This window comes from Diadema antillarum, unplaced genomic scaffold, assembly GCF_040938485.1.
Source record: "Diadema antillarum isolate AM-2024a unplaced genomic scaffold, OU_Dant_1.0 seq00002564_RagTag, whole genome shotgun sequence".
In the NCBI taxonomy this organism is placed as follows: Eukaryota; Metazoa; Echinodermata; class Echinoidea; order Diadematoida; family Diadematidae; genus Diadema; species Diadema antillarum.
Window position 1 is genome coordinate 9051 of NW_027273164.1, and position 16578 is coordinate 25628.

The following is a 16578-nucleotide window of genomic DNA, read 5'->3' on the forward strand; positions in this document are numbered from 1 at the left end:
TCGTATATTACCAGTTTGTATGACTACAAATCCATATATTTTGTAGATTGGAAAATTAGTCATTGGAGTCAGTGTGCCTACATGGAAGATATGGCACAATCCTTCTCCCCTCTGCCCCCCCCCCCAAAAAAAAAGAAGGAATGAAAAATTCATCTATTGCAAGTTCTAGTTTCTTTTGGCTGAGTCTGCACTGAGACAGTACACACAAGTGTTCATCTACCACTTATCTCAGTGATAATGGAACATGTGATATCATAGACACATAGCTTCGGCGCCTTTCTCAAATCAAAATGTTTCATCAAATCCTGTTCTGCTATGCACTTTCTTTCCCCCGCTTCCTTGGTGGCGCACTGTTTTGAAGTTCTCGCATGCCCCGGAAGCCACTGGACCACTCCTGTCCGGCATTGTCTGCCCGCGCTTCCGACAGATATCCTGCGTCTCCACTCTGGACACGAGAGTGCGAGCCGTCATGTCAGCGTCGTCGTCTCCGTGGCGACGAACTCCAATTTCTCGCACTCCTCTCTGACAGTGTCCAGCATCTCGCTGAGTTTGACGGGATCCTGGAGCTCGTGCGGTTCCAAGCCAAGCTCCTTTACAGATTTTTCCTTGCTGCTGAACTCTCGCAGTATGTAGTTTTTACCAGCCTGGATGGTGTGGGGAAGAAATAGAAATCCCGCAATGATAACAATAATAGAATAATGAGGACAGTAAAATAATAATGACAATAATAATTCAGATTATTATTACATTGTACTATAAACATGACCATCACTATAAACTCAATATAAACTTTCTTGTTCTTCTCCTTCTCCTACAATGTATTTCTTCTTCTCATTATTATCATATTGATATCAATATCACTGTCATAAGTTTTTTTTTTTGTCTTCTCTCATGTATGTGTGTGCGTGTGTGTGTATTTGACCAATGGGAGAGTTTTAATGCGATGACATCATCATCATCTCAGGTCAAAGGCGATTTTGGCAAATTATCACTTCTCTGGACCATAAAGCAAAGCTGCACACTAACCCAAATTTATCTACTGGTCCAACCTGTCTCACAGTCTGTCGGACCAGTAGGTTCCCAGTTTTTCCATTTTTTACTGGTCCATTCCTGAAAAGTTACTGGTCAGACAGTGATTTTTACTGGTCAGGGACCATTGCACAAGTGCCAGTGTGCAGCATTGCATATTAAGGCATGAGGAACAATTCATTCTTCTTGATTTCAATGCTGATATAGGTGTATCTAAATTATGGAAATAAAGTGATAATTGGTGTGGAGGGTAATGGGCGATTCGTTAAGTCATGACATCATCAGCTCATCCAATATTCATGGTTGTGACAATCATCCTAGTTTCATGAAAACGCAGTGAAATACAATATGAATTTCATATCTTTCATATCCAGTTCCTATCTAACTTCCATCTTTCTATTTGCATGATTCCCTTTAACCTGTTCCTTCCGCAATTCTCTAAATACAACGTACCTTTAATGCCCCAAAACAAGATTTTTTTGCCCATGGACAGAGAGCAAACAGATTGGTAATCCACCTGTGCAAAAGCAGTCAAGCGGTGCAGGCATCCCCTTCCCATGGTCAACTACATGATTGTGCCCTTGAACAATAGAATTAATTGCAATGTATGAAAAGAGCGTGCGCTGATATGGGCTCACAGGCTCTTTTGTTCTACAAAATCAGGCATGAGAATTGCGATGACTGATCAACTTAACCCGTTCCTTACGGGAACCTGGTAAACCAGGTAAACCAGGTTCCCGTGGGAGCAACTGACATACGGGAACCTGGTTTACCAGGTTCCCAAAATGAAGACAAGAGTGCCTGCATTCGTGGCCTAAATTCATGTTTCCCTGTGTTTTAATGCTCAGAAAAATGGGTTTGATAAAAAGATCAGAGTTTATTCTATCAGTATTTGTTCTCTTTCTGTTTGAAAATTGCGTATTTCACAGTATTATGTACCTTTTCCTGATTTAGTTTTTTGCTTGTTCTGCTGTAAACTCGTACGAACATGTACATAGCGATCAAGGCTGAGATCAGTTAGATATGTGGGTTCGCTGACCCCAGTCACCTCATTCAGGTACCTGGTTTGGTGAAGAACAAAAGATTCTGTGAGCTCATCAGCGCACACTCTATTCATACTTCGCACCCGATCGATATCTTCATTGTTCATTGGCACATGTAGTTGACCGTGGAAAGGAGGATACAATGTACCGCTTGACTGCCTTCAGACAGCTGAATTACCAACCTGTCTGCCTCTTTGTCGACAGACAAAAAGAATCTCGTTTGGGGGCATTAAAAGACGCTCAGAGAATTGCGGAAGGAACAGGTTAATGTACACACTGTATGTTCATACGAGTTTTGTAGCGAAGCAAGGGCAAACTAAATCATAACAAAGGTAAAAAATACTGTGATTATTTATACGATTTTTCCAACAGAAAGAGAACAAGTGCTGATAGAATAAACTCTAACCTTTTCATCAAACCCATTTTGGAGGACTTTGTAACACAAAGAAACATGAATGTAGGCCACAAAAGCAGGCACTCGATCTTGTCTTCATCTTGGGAACCTGGTATACCAGGTTCCCGTATATCAGTTGCTCCCACGGGAACCTGGTATACCAGAAATGTGGAGAGGTCTTTCAGTACAAAGCATACAAACTTCCTGGATCAATGTTTACTCATCATTAGAGTAATCAGGCATATCATCATAATGGAGCTGCATAGAAAATATGTATGGAGTGGGTTGGGAAGCAGAAAGACCATTAGACTTTAGTAACAGTATTCAAAATTGTGCTGACACCCTACAACTTTACATTCAGCTGTATGGGTTGCACAAAAAAAAAGAAAAAAAGTTGTGTTTGTGTTATATATTTCTCTTTTTTGTTCTCTATCTCTCTCTCTCTAATTTCTTATCACGCAAATGCAACTTTTTGGCATAGTTTGCATCTCAAAATTGTCAATTTGAAGTGGACAAATGGCTGCACGTAAATATGCAATCTACTTTTGAAGATTTCTCTCTGTAATTGTTTCCATACATTGTATCAGTACAGTACTCTCCGCATAATCGGGTAGGCTCGGGCAGAGCGTTTCTTACCCGATTAAGCGGAGTACCCGATTAACAGAAGAACACGTCTCATTCAAATTGACACACACAATGTGTATGTACATGCATTGTACACTGCACCAAACACCTACAATTGTACACTCTATGCTTTATAAACACCCGTGTTTGCACGGCACATTATACAACTCTACATTCCTTACACTTGCTCAGTCACGGGCAATAATTTACACTCTTTTTACGGACAAACATGTCTTCAGAAAACTTTGTCGTTTGACTATACGGACTCCTCGCAAACACGTAGGCATTTTCCGAAATGAACACGTCTCTTTGCGGGAACATGTAGTCACGTAGAACGTAGGGTTACTTTCGAGAAGTGACTGGGGAAAGCAAAATTATGGAGCTGGTGAATGGCCTGATTTTCGTTGCAAACTTCTCGTATTGTGAATGTTGTTGCAGAGCAAGGGAGGAGCGCAATTGTGTTCAATTCCTGTATGTCTACGCAGTTGTGCGTGCCAGCTACTGTAAAAGTGGATATTTTCGCGTGACTAATTTTTCGCGCTTGGCCGGGTCGGAAGAGTTTCGCGTGTTTTTAATTCCGCGGAATCAAGACATCACGCACAGGCACATATGGCAAGCAAAAATATTCGCGTGCTTTTATTTTCGCGCTAGTTTCTGGTTGCGCGAAATGCGCGAAAATTTGAACACCGCGAAAATTTCCACTTTTACAGTATATGTTTACTTTTCGATTACGTGTGGCAAGTCGGTAGTGGTACATGTGTTTTCATGTTTAATCACTCCCCAAATGTTCGGTCTTCTTTTTAAATTAAGCAGAGAATGCGATTAGCTGTGGAAAATTTGACATTCATGATTTCTTTAAGTGTTAAATCTGCCATAAAACGTGGGTAGAAATTATAAGAAGAAAATTATTAACCCATTTATGCGGAGAGGCAACCCGATTATCAGGTAATTTTAGTGTGCATTGGAACTGATTTTGACATTACTACCCAATTAAACGGAGTACCCGTTTAAGCGATACCCGATTACGCGGAGAGTACTGTATTTGAGATGAGTTTACATGAAAAAAAGAAAAAAGAAGAAGAAATCTCTTGACCAGTACCTACTTTGGGGAATGCTATCAACCCATAATATCCTGTGGAAATAGTGGGGGGAGTTATTACCATCCTGTCATTATTAACTTGGCACACTCTAAATTCCACAGGACATCGTATATGTTTTGGAGAAAGTTGAGCAGGAACTAATTCAGGGCAATAAAATCTTCACATTATCACAAATAAACTTCCAAACAATTGCTTTTATATTCAAGAGAGAAACACTGACTTCAATCTCCAAATGCGTTGCCAGTTTAAGAATCATCCATGCATGTATCAAGCACTGATCTCTATTGACGGAATATCTGGATATTTCATAGGCTAATCTCTTTAAAGCCACCACACCGCTATCTTATCACACATATCTGCCATATTTGGTGTAAAAAGGCCCTCACAACATCATAATGATGTTATATGATGTTTGTGACAGTCTCTGTTTTATTGTACATGCAGATACCCACAGAGTGTGTGTTGTAAGTTGGCCATTCGGCAGCTTCACTTCTTTGTACAACGCAAGGATGAGCAAATGAGATATCCAGATCCTATACCAATCAATGGCATCAATTCAGCCATCAAGTCCTTTCTGTGGATTGGTAATGTGTTTTCTATTAGGATTTTACTATTCATTGACAGTGTTTCAATATTTACAAAAATAAAACTCTTGCACTTGAGGTCTCTGCTGCTCATATTATTGTTTCATTTGCACAATTTTAAAAAAGTTTCTTGATATTTTTGCAAAATTTATACTTGACCCTTGAAATGGCAACACATTTCAGATAACAGTAATGAATAAATGGTTTTTTAAAAGGATAGATTTGAGCAAATTGAGCAAGTTCAATAAACTCTTTCTAAAATCTAGAATATTGATTCCCCTACTCCATAATTTTTTTCCATGTAGCAACATAATTATATGCCTGATTGCCCCTACGTGTATGAGTGAGTGAACATGCTATACAAGCAGATTTGTATGCTTTGTAATGAAAGATCTCTCCATGTTCAAAGTACATGCTTAGAGATATAAAGGAAGTCAAGCAAACAGAAGGGTAGCCTTTTGTCAAGGCTTTCTCGCTATCTGGTGAAGAGAGCCCAGCCTAGTGGGGTTGCACAAGGGCCTTTTGAGATCTGCTTCACATCGTTTTTTTAGCCCTTTGAACTACCAACTTTTGCTCCCCGGTTTCAGAAGTAAAAGTCAACCAATCAGCGTGTCTGTCTAGATCTGCCGAAGTCCAATTTGCATATATTATGGTAAATGCACACCACAGACCTCCACGGGTGGTCAGAGATGCATACAAACAGGCCAGACAATGCAGAGAGATTGAGGAAGACGGGAGCATGCCATTTCATTGGTCGACTGGAACTCATTACGATACAGTAGGGTTCATGTGTCATGAATGATAATGTGTGAGGCAGATCTTAAAAAGCCTTGCGCTATCACGCTTGGCTGGGCTTGCTTCACTCATCCATTAATACAGCGAGAGGGCCTTGAAAAAAGACTAACAAAAGGGTGAAAGTTCAATTTATAGCTGGCTTTAATCTCCATGTGCGCTGCCAACCAGGAATCAGTCATGTACTTTGCAATTCAGCCATTGAGTCATTTTTGTGGGTTCGTGATGCATTTTCAGATCTTTCTTTTTATTCTGATTCAGGGTAGATATGAGCAAATTAGCAAGTTCCATCTACTTTTTCTGAAACCTAGAATATGCGGAATTGTCAATTTAATGCAATGACAAGATAACCCTTTCTGTGCGAAGAGTTGATGAGTTTAATACAAGGATATTTGACATTTCTGCATCAAAGACAAGACTGATTATAAATAGACAGTACTGTAACTGACTCAAAAGAAAGGGAGCTTTCTCGTACATGTACCTTTATATGAAACACTTATAGTAACAGTAATGTAATAAAAAGATACGGCATCAAACAACAAAAATGTGGTTTCTGGGATTTTATAGGTTAAAAGGTTATCCCAAGATATCACTAGTTTTCTCGTCATGAGATGTTGGTTACTGTTTGTTTATCAACACTGAAGAGAGTTTCAAGAATTGAGCACGGCATACCAGGGGGGTGTTTCATAAAGCTGTTTGTAAAGTTACGAACGACTTACGAACAACTGGTGATCAGTTCTGATGTGCTATACTTATCGGAATTTCCATAATTCAGCACGAGAACTGATCACCAGTCGCTTGTAAAGCTGTTCATAACTTTATGAACAGCTTTATGAAACAGGGCCCTGTAAAGGACTCACCTCATGATAGAGCCTCGTGTCGTTGATGCGAACCATCACTCCATCCACGCGGAGAAAGAACCGGAGTAGAATAAAGAAGCTTGACTGCATGACTCTCTGAAATAAAACAGAGAGACAGACTGAAGATAAATTACACGTATATAGCAATAATGATGGTGCTGACAATATCATAGTACATACACTGTATGATCATGCGATATGTGCAATTCCAGTATTACAGACATTACATTCAGAGAAATTTTGTGACTCTCGGGGCTTATTTCAATAACTCAGCATAATCATTCTGAACCCTTTCATTGTTTATTCTAAATCGGTAATCCTGAAGTGTGAACAGTCCGAGTTCTGATTAAAATCATTTGGTAGATATTACACAAAATGATTGCCACTACAGACATTACATTTTTGGGACATGATTATTTACCTCCATGTGGATATGTTGAAAACTTTATGAATTGGAGCATCATGTAAAGGTAATTTTCTTCTGAAATGAGTGCTCAGGTCCTGCTTAAGTTGTAGATTGATAGTGTACAACAGATTGAGCATTTACTCTACAGGTTCACAAATTTATGTTTTGTTACGGACATGACAACTTTGTCCATACCGCGGCGTATGTAATAGCACCTTTAAAAAGAAAAAGAAAAAGAAAGAAGAGACCTGGAATGTGGGAATCCATCTTGATCAACTACATGTTCCACATATGTATGAAATCTTTCACAAAAATGAAAATGAAGGAAAACATGAATTAAAAATGATGCTGCTGCATAATGGAAATCTACCCCTCTGACCAATCCAACTTCTATCTTATAAAGCAAGGCACTTAGTAAACACAGAAAACATAATCTTGTTACCATACAACAAAGTAAAAATGTACGTCCCAAAAATCACCAATGTCTATGTTGCAAAGTTCAATTCAGTCATAACAAATTTCAATATAAAGAAAAAGAACGACTAGTCCCAAGGACTTTGTTAAATGGGAGTTGCCTGTATGACACAAATGAAACATCTGGGGCATTTTTCGTCCAGGGTCTACAGGTCATATTCACAAGAGCACTACTGGTCCCCCCATAAAATCCCAGGTGGCTTTTACACTTTCCCATACACAAAACATATCTACAATAACCAATCTTACAGTCTCATATCAAGTTTGATTGAAATCCATTCCAGAAATAATCACACTATAGCATTCATAAAAGCGTTTTTGCAAATGCTGATCTGTGTACTCTCCTAAAGTGGGACTTTTGAGGGCGACACTACCAAAACCTAATGTCCTCTCACACCCACAGTACAGTTTCCACATGAAATATGAAGAAAAATCTGTTCAGTAATGTACTCTAGCATGCAGCACACACACACACACACACACACACACACACACTAATGGAAAATAAAAAATTCACCCATTTGCCTACAAAAGAATGCACTCTGAGGGCGCTATCACTGAAAAACAAATAGGCAGCATTAGATCTTCTACACTTCCTATCTCCATCTACCTCCATGGCACATTTGAATTAAATCCATCAAGGAATGAGGCCAGGGTTGTGTCCATGAAAAGTGTGGTATGTTGCAAAATAATGTCACTGAATTTACAGTCCTGCAGAAAAATTGTCTCCTGGTCGACATGATACTGCAGTATGTAGTAATTAACTTTTAATGGGCTTTTTTCTTTCTTTCCTCCCCTACCACCCCCCCCCCCCCCCATCCCCTCCGCCCACACACACACATACACACACAAATCAAGTCCCACCCCCTCCACCCACACACACACACACACAAATCAAGTGAGGAAACTGATCATTACCATTTTGACACTGAGGACAGCACTTCCATTGTCTGCTAGCTCATCTTCAAAAAGAGGCATGTCTTCATAGAAGAATATCTTCTCCCGAACCTTGAGTTTCTCTATGTCTATCCTCTCCTCTGTCTTCAATACCTGCACCATGAAAATGAGAGAAGCAACAGGTCTGGTATCAAGAAAATGAAACAGTGAGAGTAAAATGAGTAAAATGAGAGAAGCAACAAGTCTGGTATCAAGAAAATGAAACAGTGAGAGTAAAATGAGTAAAATGAGAGAAGCAACAAGTCTTGTATCAAGAAAATGAAACAGTGAGAGTAAAATGAGTAAAATGAGAGAAGCAACAAGTCTTGTATCAAGAAAATGAAACAGTGAGAGTAAAATGAGTAAAATGAGAGAAGCAACAAGTCTTGTATCAAGAAAATGAAACAGTGAGAGTAAAATGAGTAAAATGAGAGAAGCAACAAGCCTGGTATCAAGAAAATGAGTCAGTGAAAGTAAAATGAGTAAAATGAGAGAAGCAACAAGTCTGGTATCAAGAAAATGAAACAGTGAGAGTAAAATGAGAGAAGCAACAAGTCTGGTATCAAGAAAATGAAACAGTGAGAGTAAAATGAGTAAAATGAGAGAAGCAACAAGTCTTGTATCAAGAAAATGAAACAGTGAGAGTAAAATGAGTAAAATGAGGGAAGCAACAAGTCTTGTATCAAGAAAATGAAACAGTGAGAGTAAAATTAGTAAAATGAGAGAAGCAACAAGTCTTGTATCAAGAAAATGAAACAGTGAGAGTAAAATGAGTAAAATGAGAGAAGCAACAAGTCTGGCATCAAGAAAATGAGTCAGTGAAAGTAAAATGAGTAAAATGAGAGAAGCAACAAGTCTGGTATCAAGAAAATGAAATAGTGAGAGTAAAATGAGTAAAATGAGAGAAGCAACAAGTCTGGTATCAAGAAAATGAAACAGTGAGAGTAAAATGAGAGAAGCAACAAGTCTTGTATCAAGAAAATGAAACAGTGAGAGTAAAATGAGTAAAATGAGAGAAGCAACAAGTCTGGTATCAAGAAAATGAAACAGTGAGAGTAAAATGAGTAAAATGAGAGAAGCAACAAGTCTGGTATCAAGAAAATGAGTCAGTGAAAGTAAAATGAGTAAAATGAGAGAAGCAACAAGTCTGGTATCAAGAAAATGAAACAGTGAGAGTAAAATGAGAGAAGCAACAAAACTGGTATCAAGAAAATGAGTCAGTGAGAGTAAAATTTGAATGAAACATAAAAACAAAACTTATTAATTTGTTTTCATTCTTTTGTCTTGTGGACAGGTTCATTGACAACATGCAAGGAATACTTTGTCTCATGGAGTGTGCTGGACCTTTCCAGGCCTGCTGACCTCTTTGAAACCACAACATAAAACAAAATAAACAAACGAACAAAGAACATACTGATGCTCTTTATCAGAATTTTTTCATTCAAAGTTCACAACATTTGGATATCTACAATTCTACACCATGTTCAATACTGCTTTAATGAGTTGTACAAAATTAGAAAACCAAATGGTCGAAGCTGCAGCAAAATTGAACAGTGTGAAAGTCTTCCAATCTAAAAATTTCCCATGTTTTCTCATAAAATTTCAAGGTTTACTTTTCTCATTGGAAATACAGTGGTATTTATCTTTTTTACACTGTTCATACAGAGTTGCATTTGGTGTTTCACTAGCCCTGTTAAGGGGAACAAATGGAATTCCACGTGGATTTATTGCTTATTACATGGTCTAACTAGGATAAAAATCACTATGGGTCGATCTATCACACCAACTCGTAAAATTTGATGCAAGGCTCTGCCAAAATTACTGGAGTACAGATTGTATTTTCTGGTGATTATCCATGGTAAGGTGGGGGGACATGGTAAAAAGTGGCATGTGACTTTGTGATGTATCTTGAGGGTTCACAAGGAGTGAAGGGGGGGGGGGGGGGGACAAACAAGCTTGTATTTGTATACACACCATATTGTTGCAATACCTGTATTTGCCCACTTGGACTTGAGATGACAGACCCTGTGTAGTCTGTAGTGTAGGTCCAGTCAAATGGCTTGACAACTTTTGAGATGAATTCACAGTCACTCCTACAGAGACAAAAGAGAAAGAGAACATTTGAATTCTTACAGACCAGACTACAAGAGTCAAGTATTACTCAATGTGGAATGCCTCAATCAATTTCTATCCAGAATGAAAAAAAAAAATTGCTTTCATAAAACTAAACAACAAGACAAAATAAGCACAACAATCCTCCAAAGTCTGTTCTTTGGCAATAAATAAACTTTACAATGAACATTCATTATTTGACCTTCATACAGCATGTTATTACATATAATATTGTACATTTTTGTCCAGTGTTCTTAAATTAAGTTACACCAAAAATTTGCATTTTGGCAAAAATTCAACTACAGTGGTTCTTTGAAGCTATTTGGGGGCAATGTTCTCCCTCATTTAAATGTTCTAACAGATTGTATTGTATGGGGGGGGGGGGGGGGGTAATGCACACTGGAAACAAAAAGTAACCCAACATCTCTGAAACGTACCCTGCAGGTCTACAAATGCCCAAATACACAGGCAGTATCCCACTCAAATCCCAGTATAATGTCACAGGAAAAAGGCCCAAGTCATGACTAAAATAATTACCTTGCCTCTCTCCAAGCGTTCGCATAGGCCACCTTCACAGGGTCATTCTTGTTGTCCACCCTCCGGAGGGCGTCGATAGTGTTGAACTCTATTCCAAAGCCGGCCGTGTGCTGAACCTTGAGTTTGTTCTCTCCAAACAGCATCTCCGGCAGCTGAGGCAGCTCGAGGTCTTCTTCATATCTATTCACAATTTAACCAAAGCATCGTGACATTAGCATTTGGAAGCATATCAGGGCAATCTGTACTCCCCGAAGACAAGGACCCACCCGCTAAATACTGGTTAGCGCTAAGGTTAGAGTAAAGATTAGGGTTAGGATTAGGGTCAGGAGAAGGGTCTGGGGTATTTGTCCAGGGGGTAATTGCCCTAGACCCTGTGGAAAATCAGTGCGGCAAATAACGTCAGTGTCATTACACGCACACCTGAAGTACACCACACTCACACACACACTGTCTAGTCCATCCGTCACTCACTCTCATGGGCCTATTAAATATGTTGTGCCTCTCTGTTATGTGTAAGTACATATGTTGTATGTTCTTTTAAATCTTTAACACCACACTGATACAAACATATTTACAGTGTAATCACTTGACAAAATTCCAACCAAAGTTCAAAGTTCACCTAAAGTTCAAAGTAACAAAAAATTAATTTCCTTTACAGACAGTACTAACCCGGGGCGCTGAACCCACCACCAATGTGTTATAGGGTCACTGGTGTGGTTAAAGGAGACCTCCAGATGATTTTCAGATTTTTACATATATGAACAACTATAAATCAGTTATACTTAGGACAGAGTTTCAGAATTTGTAATAATTGGGATGAAGAATAAGAATATTTTTGAAATTTATAACAAATTGCAATGAACAAGGATGATGACATGGCAGGGTCACCATAAGAATGCATTGGTTGTGGCTCAAGGAAGCAGAACAAAAGAAGAAGGCATGTATATATTATACACAGGTGAACTCGCAAGCAAGCGGTATTGTAATGGAATTACTCTGCTACATTTCTGAAATACATGTATGTGAGCCTCCTATGTCATCATCCTTGTTCAGTGTGTTCTGTTTAAGGTTTTTCAAAGTACACTGTATTGTTTCTCTGCGCAAGAACCCCAATAAATTCCACAAAATGGAGCTGTTGATTTATGTACTACATGATGTGAAATCATAAAAATCATCTGGAATGTCCCTTTAAAGGGGAAGGCTAGTAACTGATCAGTGGGAATCAGTGGAAATGCTGGGAGATGATTGTTCCAATCCTTATGGGATTCATTCAAGAGTTCATTGTATATCTATTGTTGTGTGAAAATGATTTGCTTCAGAACGGTCTCATATTCAAGTAATGTGCAGATTAATGCTCCGTCACTGACCAGGGACGCTAACCTGGAAGCATTAAACTGCACATTACTTGAATATGAGACCATTCTGAAGCAAATCATTTTCACACAACAATAGATATACAATGAACTCTTGAATGAATCCCATAAGGATTGGAACAATCATCTCCCAGCATTTCCACTGACTCCCACTGATCAGTTACTACCCTTCCCCTTTAATATAATCTGACCCTGCATTACAAAACCAACAAAAAATCCCCAGGCATGGATTTTTAGTCAAGAGCAGATTCTGAAAGAGCAGACTTACAGCCTTAAAATGATAGGGTAAAACCCCCAGTATTCGGTCATTTAAGCTTTTCTGCAATATTTTTAAAACTGAAATACAGTGTTATATCTACAGCAATGTATGTGAAATATATATCAAATTTCTTTAATCTCGATTTTCATTTTGTTAAATATCTCACAGAATTGCACAAAATCCCAAAATATATCACCTTTAAAATCCCCCAGAATACGGTCACGCGATATGTGCGTACAAAGTCAATGCGTGTTCACGCTGGAATCACGGCAGCTGAAAAATGCGCCGCGCACTACCTTGTTGGCGCAAAATTGCATCAGGGACGTGGCGGATACTGGAGAATCGGCACTTGCATTCTATACCTTTTGTACACCGAGTCACTGCATCGGCACATACGGAAATTTTGTTTTTCTTTTGCGTTTTTGAGGATACCATCACACTCCGAGCTTGCGATAAGTAAAAAATCCTGCAAGAGAACAGCGTATTTCTCGATTTTTAGTGCGTTTTCGGCGACCCGTACTCTTAACCCGTTGAGGACGAGTCCCGAGTATACTTGGGCAGGTGTCTATGGGAAATGCATGTTGAAGCAAAATCAAACCGTCCTCAACGGGTTAAAACTAGGCTTTATCCGCGCGCGCTTTGGGAAAGTCGCGCCGATTCTGCACTTTTGACGGTGAAATTTGGGATTTTGGATGGATTTTTGGAGGGGACTAAGGGAATTTCCTGTTGTGAATGAGTGTGCAAACCTGTCAAAATATTGGAAAGAAAACGTACACTCCAGAAAAATACGAACTGAGAAAAGAGGCTCTGAAGTACAGGGTCGATTCAAGCGCTTAATCTTTACCAAACAGTGCTATACCAGCTGAGCAATGAATGGGACAAAATACAGGATGTAAACCACCATTATAGCAACAACAATGAACAGATTATACACTAAATCATATTAAGCTGATAATGAGCATGCTTTAGTAACACATTCTGTCCATGATTAATGCCAACTTTCAAAGCAGTAATATTAGATCCTTTCTAAAGTTCTTAGAGTTGAAAGTGAAGAGTTTGTAAAGGGTTTAAACGAAAAGGGAACTCTATAATAAGACACACATACAGTAATCACACTATTCTACAAAAAAGCATTCAAGAAAAACTAAAAAACAATTTCCGATTCAAGTTTATTTAACATACATGTAATGTAAAAGAAGACTTGCTCTTTCAGAAAATATGAAAAACTCAAGGTTGGCTTGGTTGACCCATTTCACCTATTTTCAGTCCTCACACAAAATTAGTGCGTGCGACTTTTTATTGGTTCTGACATTTGTGATGACATAATAATAATTAATATGACAGTGTCAGTAGGCCCCTACGCGCGCTACAGTCCAGAACATCAACAGGTACATTAGGCCTACAAATTACCATTAAGTTTACAGTGTACTACCATCTAGTAAGTGTAGTACACAAGCGAAATCTGCGAACAGCTTAGTTCTGTACCTCATTAACTACATGTACATCCCACTCAGGTGGCCTTCTAGCCCGACCAGACGCTGTAATTACGCCGTGCCTGTCGCGACGTACCTACGTACAGCGACTGGGCTGTGTATAGTTAGTGGCCTTCTAGTAATATACAATATAAATTAAGTTACCAGCCACTTTACCTTGCCTTTAATGGAAGACGAGATTGGTAGTGTAAATCTAGCGTCTTGTGCCTACGTGTTTAATCCCATCAAACATAAATCATTTTAAAAGGAATGCCAGAAGTGGACCAGCAACCAGGTCAAATCAACCCTTAATACTGTGAATCAGACCAACAAAGATTGTTATCATCATTCACTTTATCCAAGACCAAGGTCAAAAAAAAGGCAATCCCAATTTGGAACACACTGCCAGCTGAAATAAAAACTGCAACCAATATTGACACCTTTAAATCTCGTTTGTCCAAAATGAGATTTTAAAGTGCTGCAACTGTATGCATGACGGACTGCACATTTATAGCCCAGCAGCGGCGGTTGGTGCAGTACTGACAAGACAAGACAAGACAAGGCAAGCAAGCAGCGTATTAAACGCCAAGCAGCACTACAGCAGCAGCGTCGCCCGCGCCCGGGCCCCGGAGAAGGAACGGCGAAGAAATTGGGCGAGTTGCCGTTCGCGTCGGCGCAGGACCAACGTGCTTGGCCTGTAGCTGAGCTCGCCCGTCACTTCCTCGGCTCGGGGTGGTCACACATACGTTATCTCCCTGTATCCGTGCTTTCTTGTTATTAAAAAGTTATTACGTTAACCCACAACTTACCTGGCAACAGCTTCTGATTTCGAAATATGCCCTTTGATACTGGTTATGGTCCATGGTCCGAAACTGAACGTTTCTGTTTTCGGTCCACTCTTTGACTTTGGGTTTGCCATCACTAACACTGCACTGTGACTGTTTCACCGTTGGGTTGCGTTGATTACAATCCATGTATTTTACCGATTGGTTCAGCAAAAGACAGAGCCTTCGTCAGACTGCGGCTAGTCGCAGTGCATCTAGCGTGAAATTACTGTCTTATAGCAAAGTTGCCAATTTAGCATAAGTCATCTGTTTTGTTATATTTCTAAAAAAATAATTAAATACCCAGAAAAATATCAAATGAAAAACATTACATTTAGTATTTATGCTTTTTATATGAATATCAAGTAATTTTACAAGATAAACATTAATCTAATAACCGTAATGGGTAGTGACTTGTGTGGCTGCCTGCTGCAGTCTTGTTGCTGTTGTGAACGATCAGTTGACTGTCAAATCGGCATACTGTATTCAGACTGCACGGTGGTGTATCGTGATCACGTTTGTTTACTATGCTGTATGGTATGCGTATTGCATTTTACGCGGGAGACTAGACTCTACCTGTCAAATACTTCTGAAGACAAATAAATAGTTGCAGTTAAAATTACTATCCCAGTTTCTCACAATACGAAGGTGAGTCTGTGCACATTCTTTAGTTCAATTTTCAAGGCTGAAAATAATTGTAAATGTCGAGTTGGTCAAAGGGGTTTAAGTCGAACGTTGTATGAAGCACATGAATAATGAATGGACAGACTTCACAGAGAATGAGTCTTTTTATACGTGTAAGTTGTTAGCAGCCGAATTTGTTTGGTGTCGCCGTTACTGAATGAATACAGGCTGGCCTGCGGTGCTGTAGCTTTATGACTCGATGTTAAACGTTACTGTCCTAACAAGTTAACAGTAAGAGCTAGTCTAGACATAGTCGGAGTGGGCTCCATGGCCATGTACCATGAGTCCTGCTCTCGCCAACTCCTTCTTCCAAGTTCCATGGCATAGAACAGCAAAAAGGATTGGAATAATCTGCCGAGTAACATAAAGTAGATTCATAAATTTGACACATTTAAAGAAGCGCTCCAGCGTCACCTCCGTTGTGATTATAGCTGCACATCACACCACAGGCACGGTGCTGAGTGATACTCTATCCAGAGTTTTTCAGCGTATTCATCCAGATCCAGATCAGATCCAGATCCTGAGGCTGAGCCATCTGTTTTGTTATATGCAGTATAACGTTAGTGAGGTGCCCGCACCTCAGTCTGGGAAACCCGCTCATGAGGACCACTCCCGCGTACGAGGACTGCCCCGCCTCATGAGGACCGCCCCCCCCCCCCCCCCCCCCCCCCCCCCGCCTCGTGAGGACCGCCCCCATGCCTCGTGAGGCCCGGGGGGAACGCCTCATGAGGCCCCCCTATTCACTTCTATTCATCTCACATCTGACGTATAAATTGTCGCAACTTTGCATGGTGATTTTTTTGTTACACACACATGTCCACTAGACTCTATCCATGATGAAAAGAAGAAAAAAATCCTATCTGTTTTTTTTTTTCAAAAATCGAGTTTTAATCAACCGATGCAGAGCTCCCATTAAAACACGTGTTTTAAAAATCCTAGAGGTCTAGAAGTTCTACAGCCAGCTGTAGACGTCGAAAAACTCGATAAAAAAAACGTAAATTGGATTGACACCGTTGGATTGACACCGTAATGTTACTATATGTTCTACTAGTAATTATGAGAAGACAGACCTGGC

General features: G+C 39.6%; 1 protein-coding gene across 1 annotated transcript; it reads right to left on the minus strand.

Moving 5' to 3' along the window:
• Nucleotides 1-467: 467 nt before the first annotated feature.
• LOC139714952 (TIP41-like protein) lies at nucleotides 468-14914 on the minus strand. Its single transcript, XM_071626600.1, has 6 exons — nucleotides 14805-14914; nucleotides 10892-11071; nucleotides 10233-10335; nucleotides 8225-8356; nucleotides 6427-6522; nucleotides 468-644 (listed from the first exon to the last, which is right to left on the minus strand). Exons 1-6 carry the CDS (start codon nucleotides 14912-14914, stop codon nucleotides 468-470), a joined length of 798 nt encoding a protein of 265 aa, XP_071482701.1.
• Nucleotides 14915-16578: the final 1664 nt, after the last annotated feature.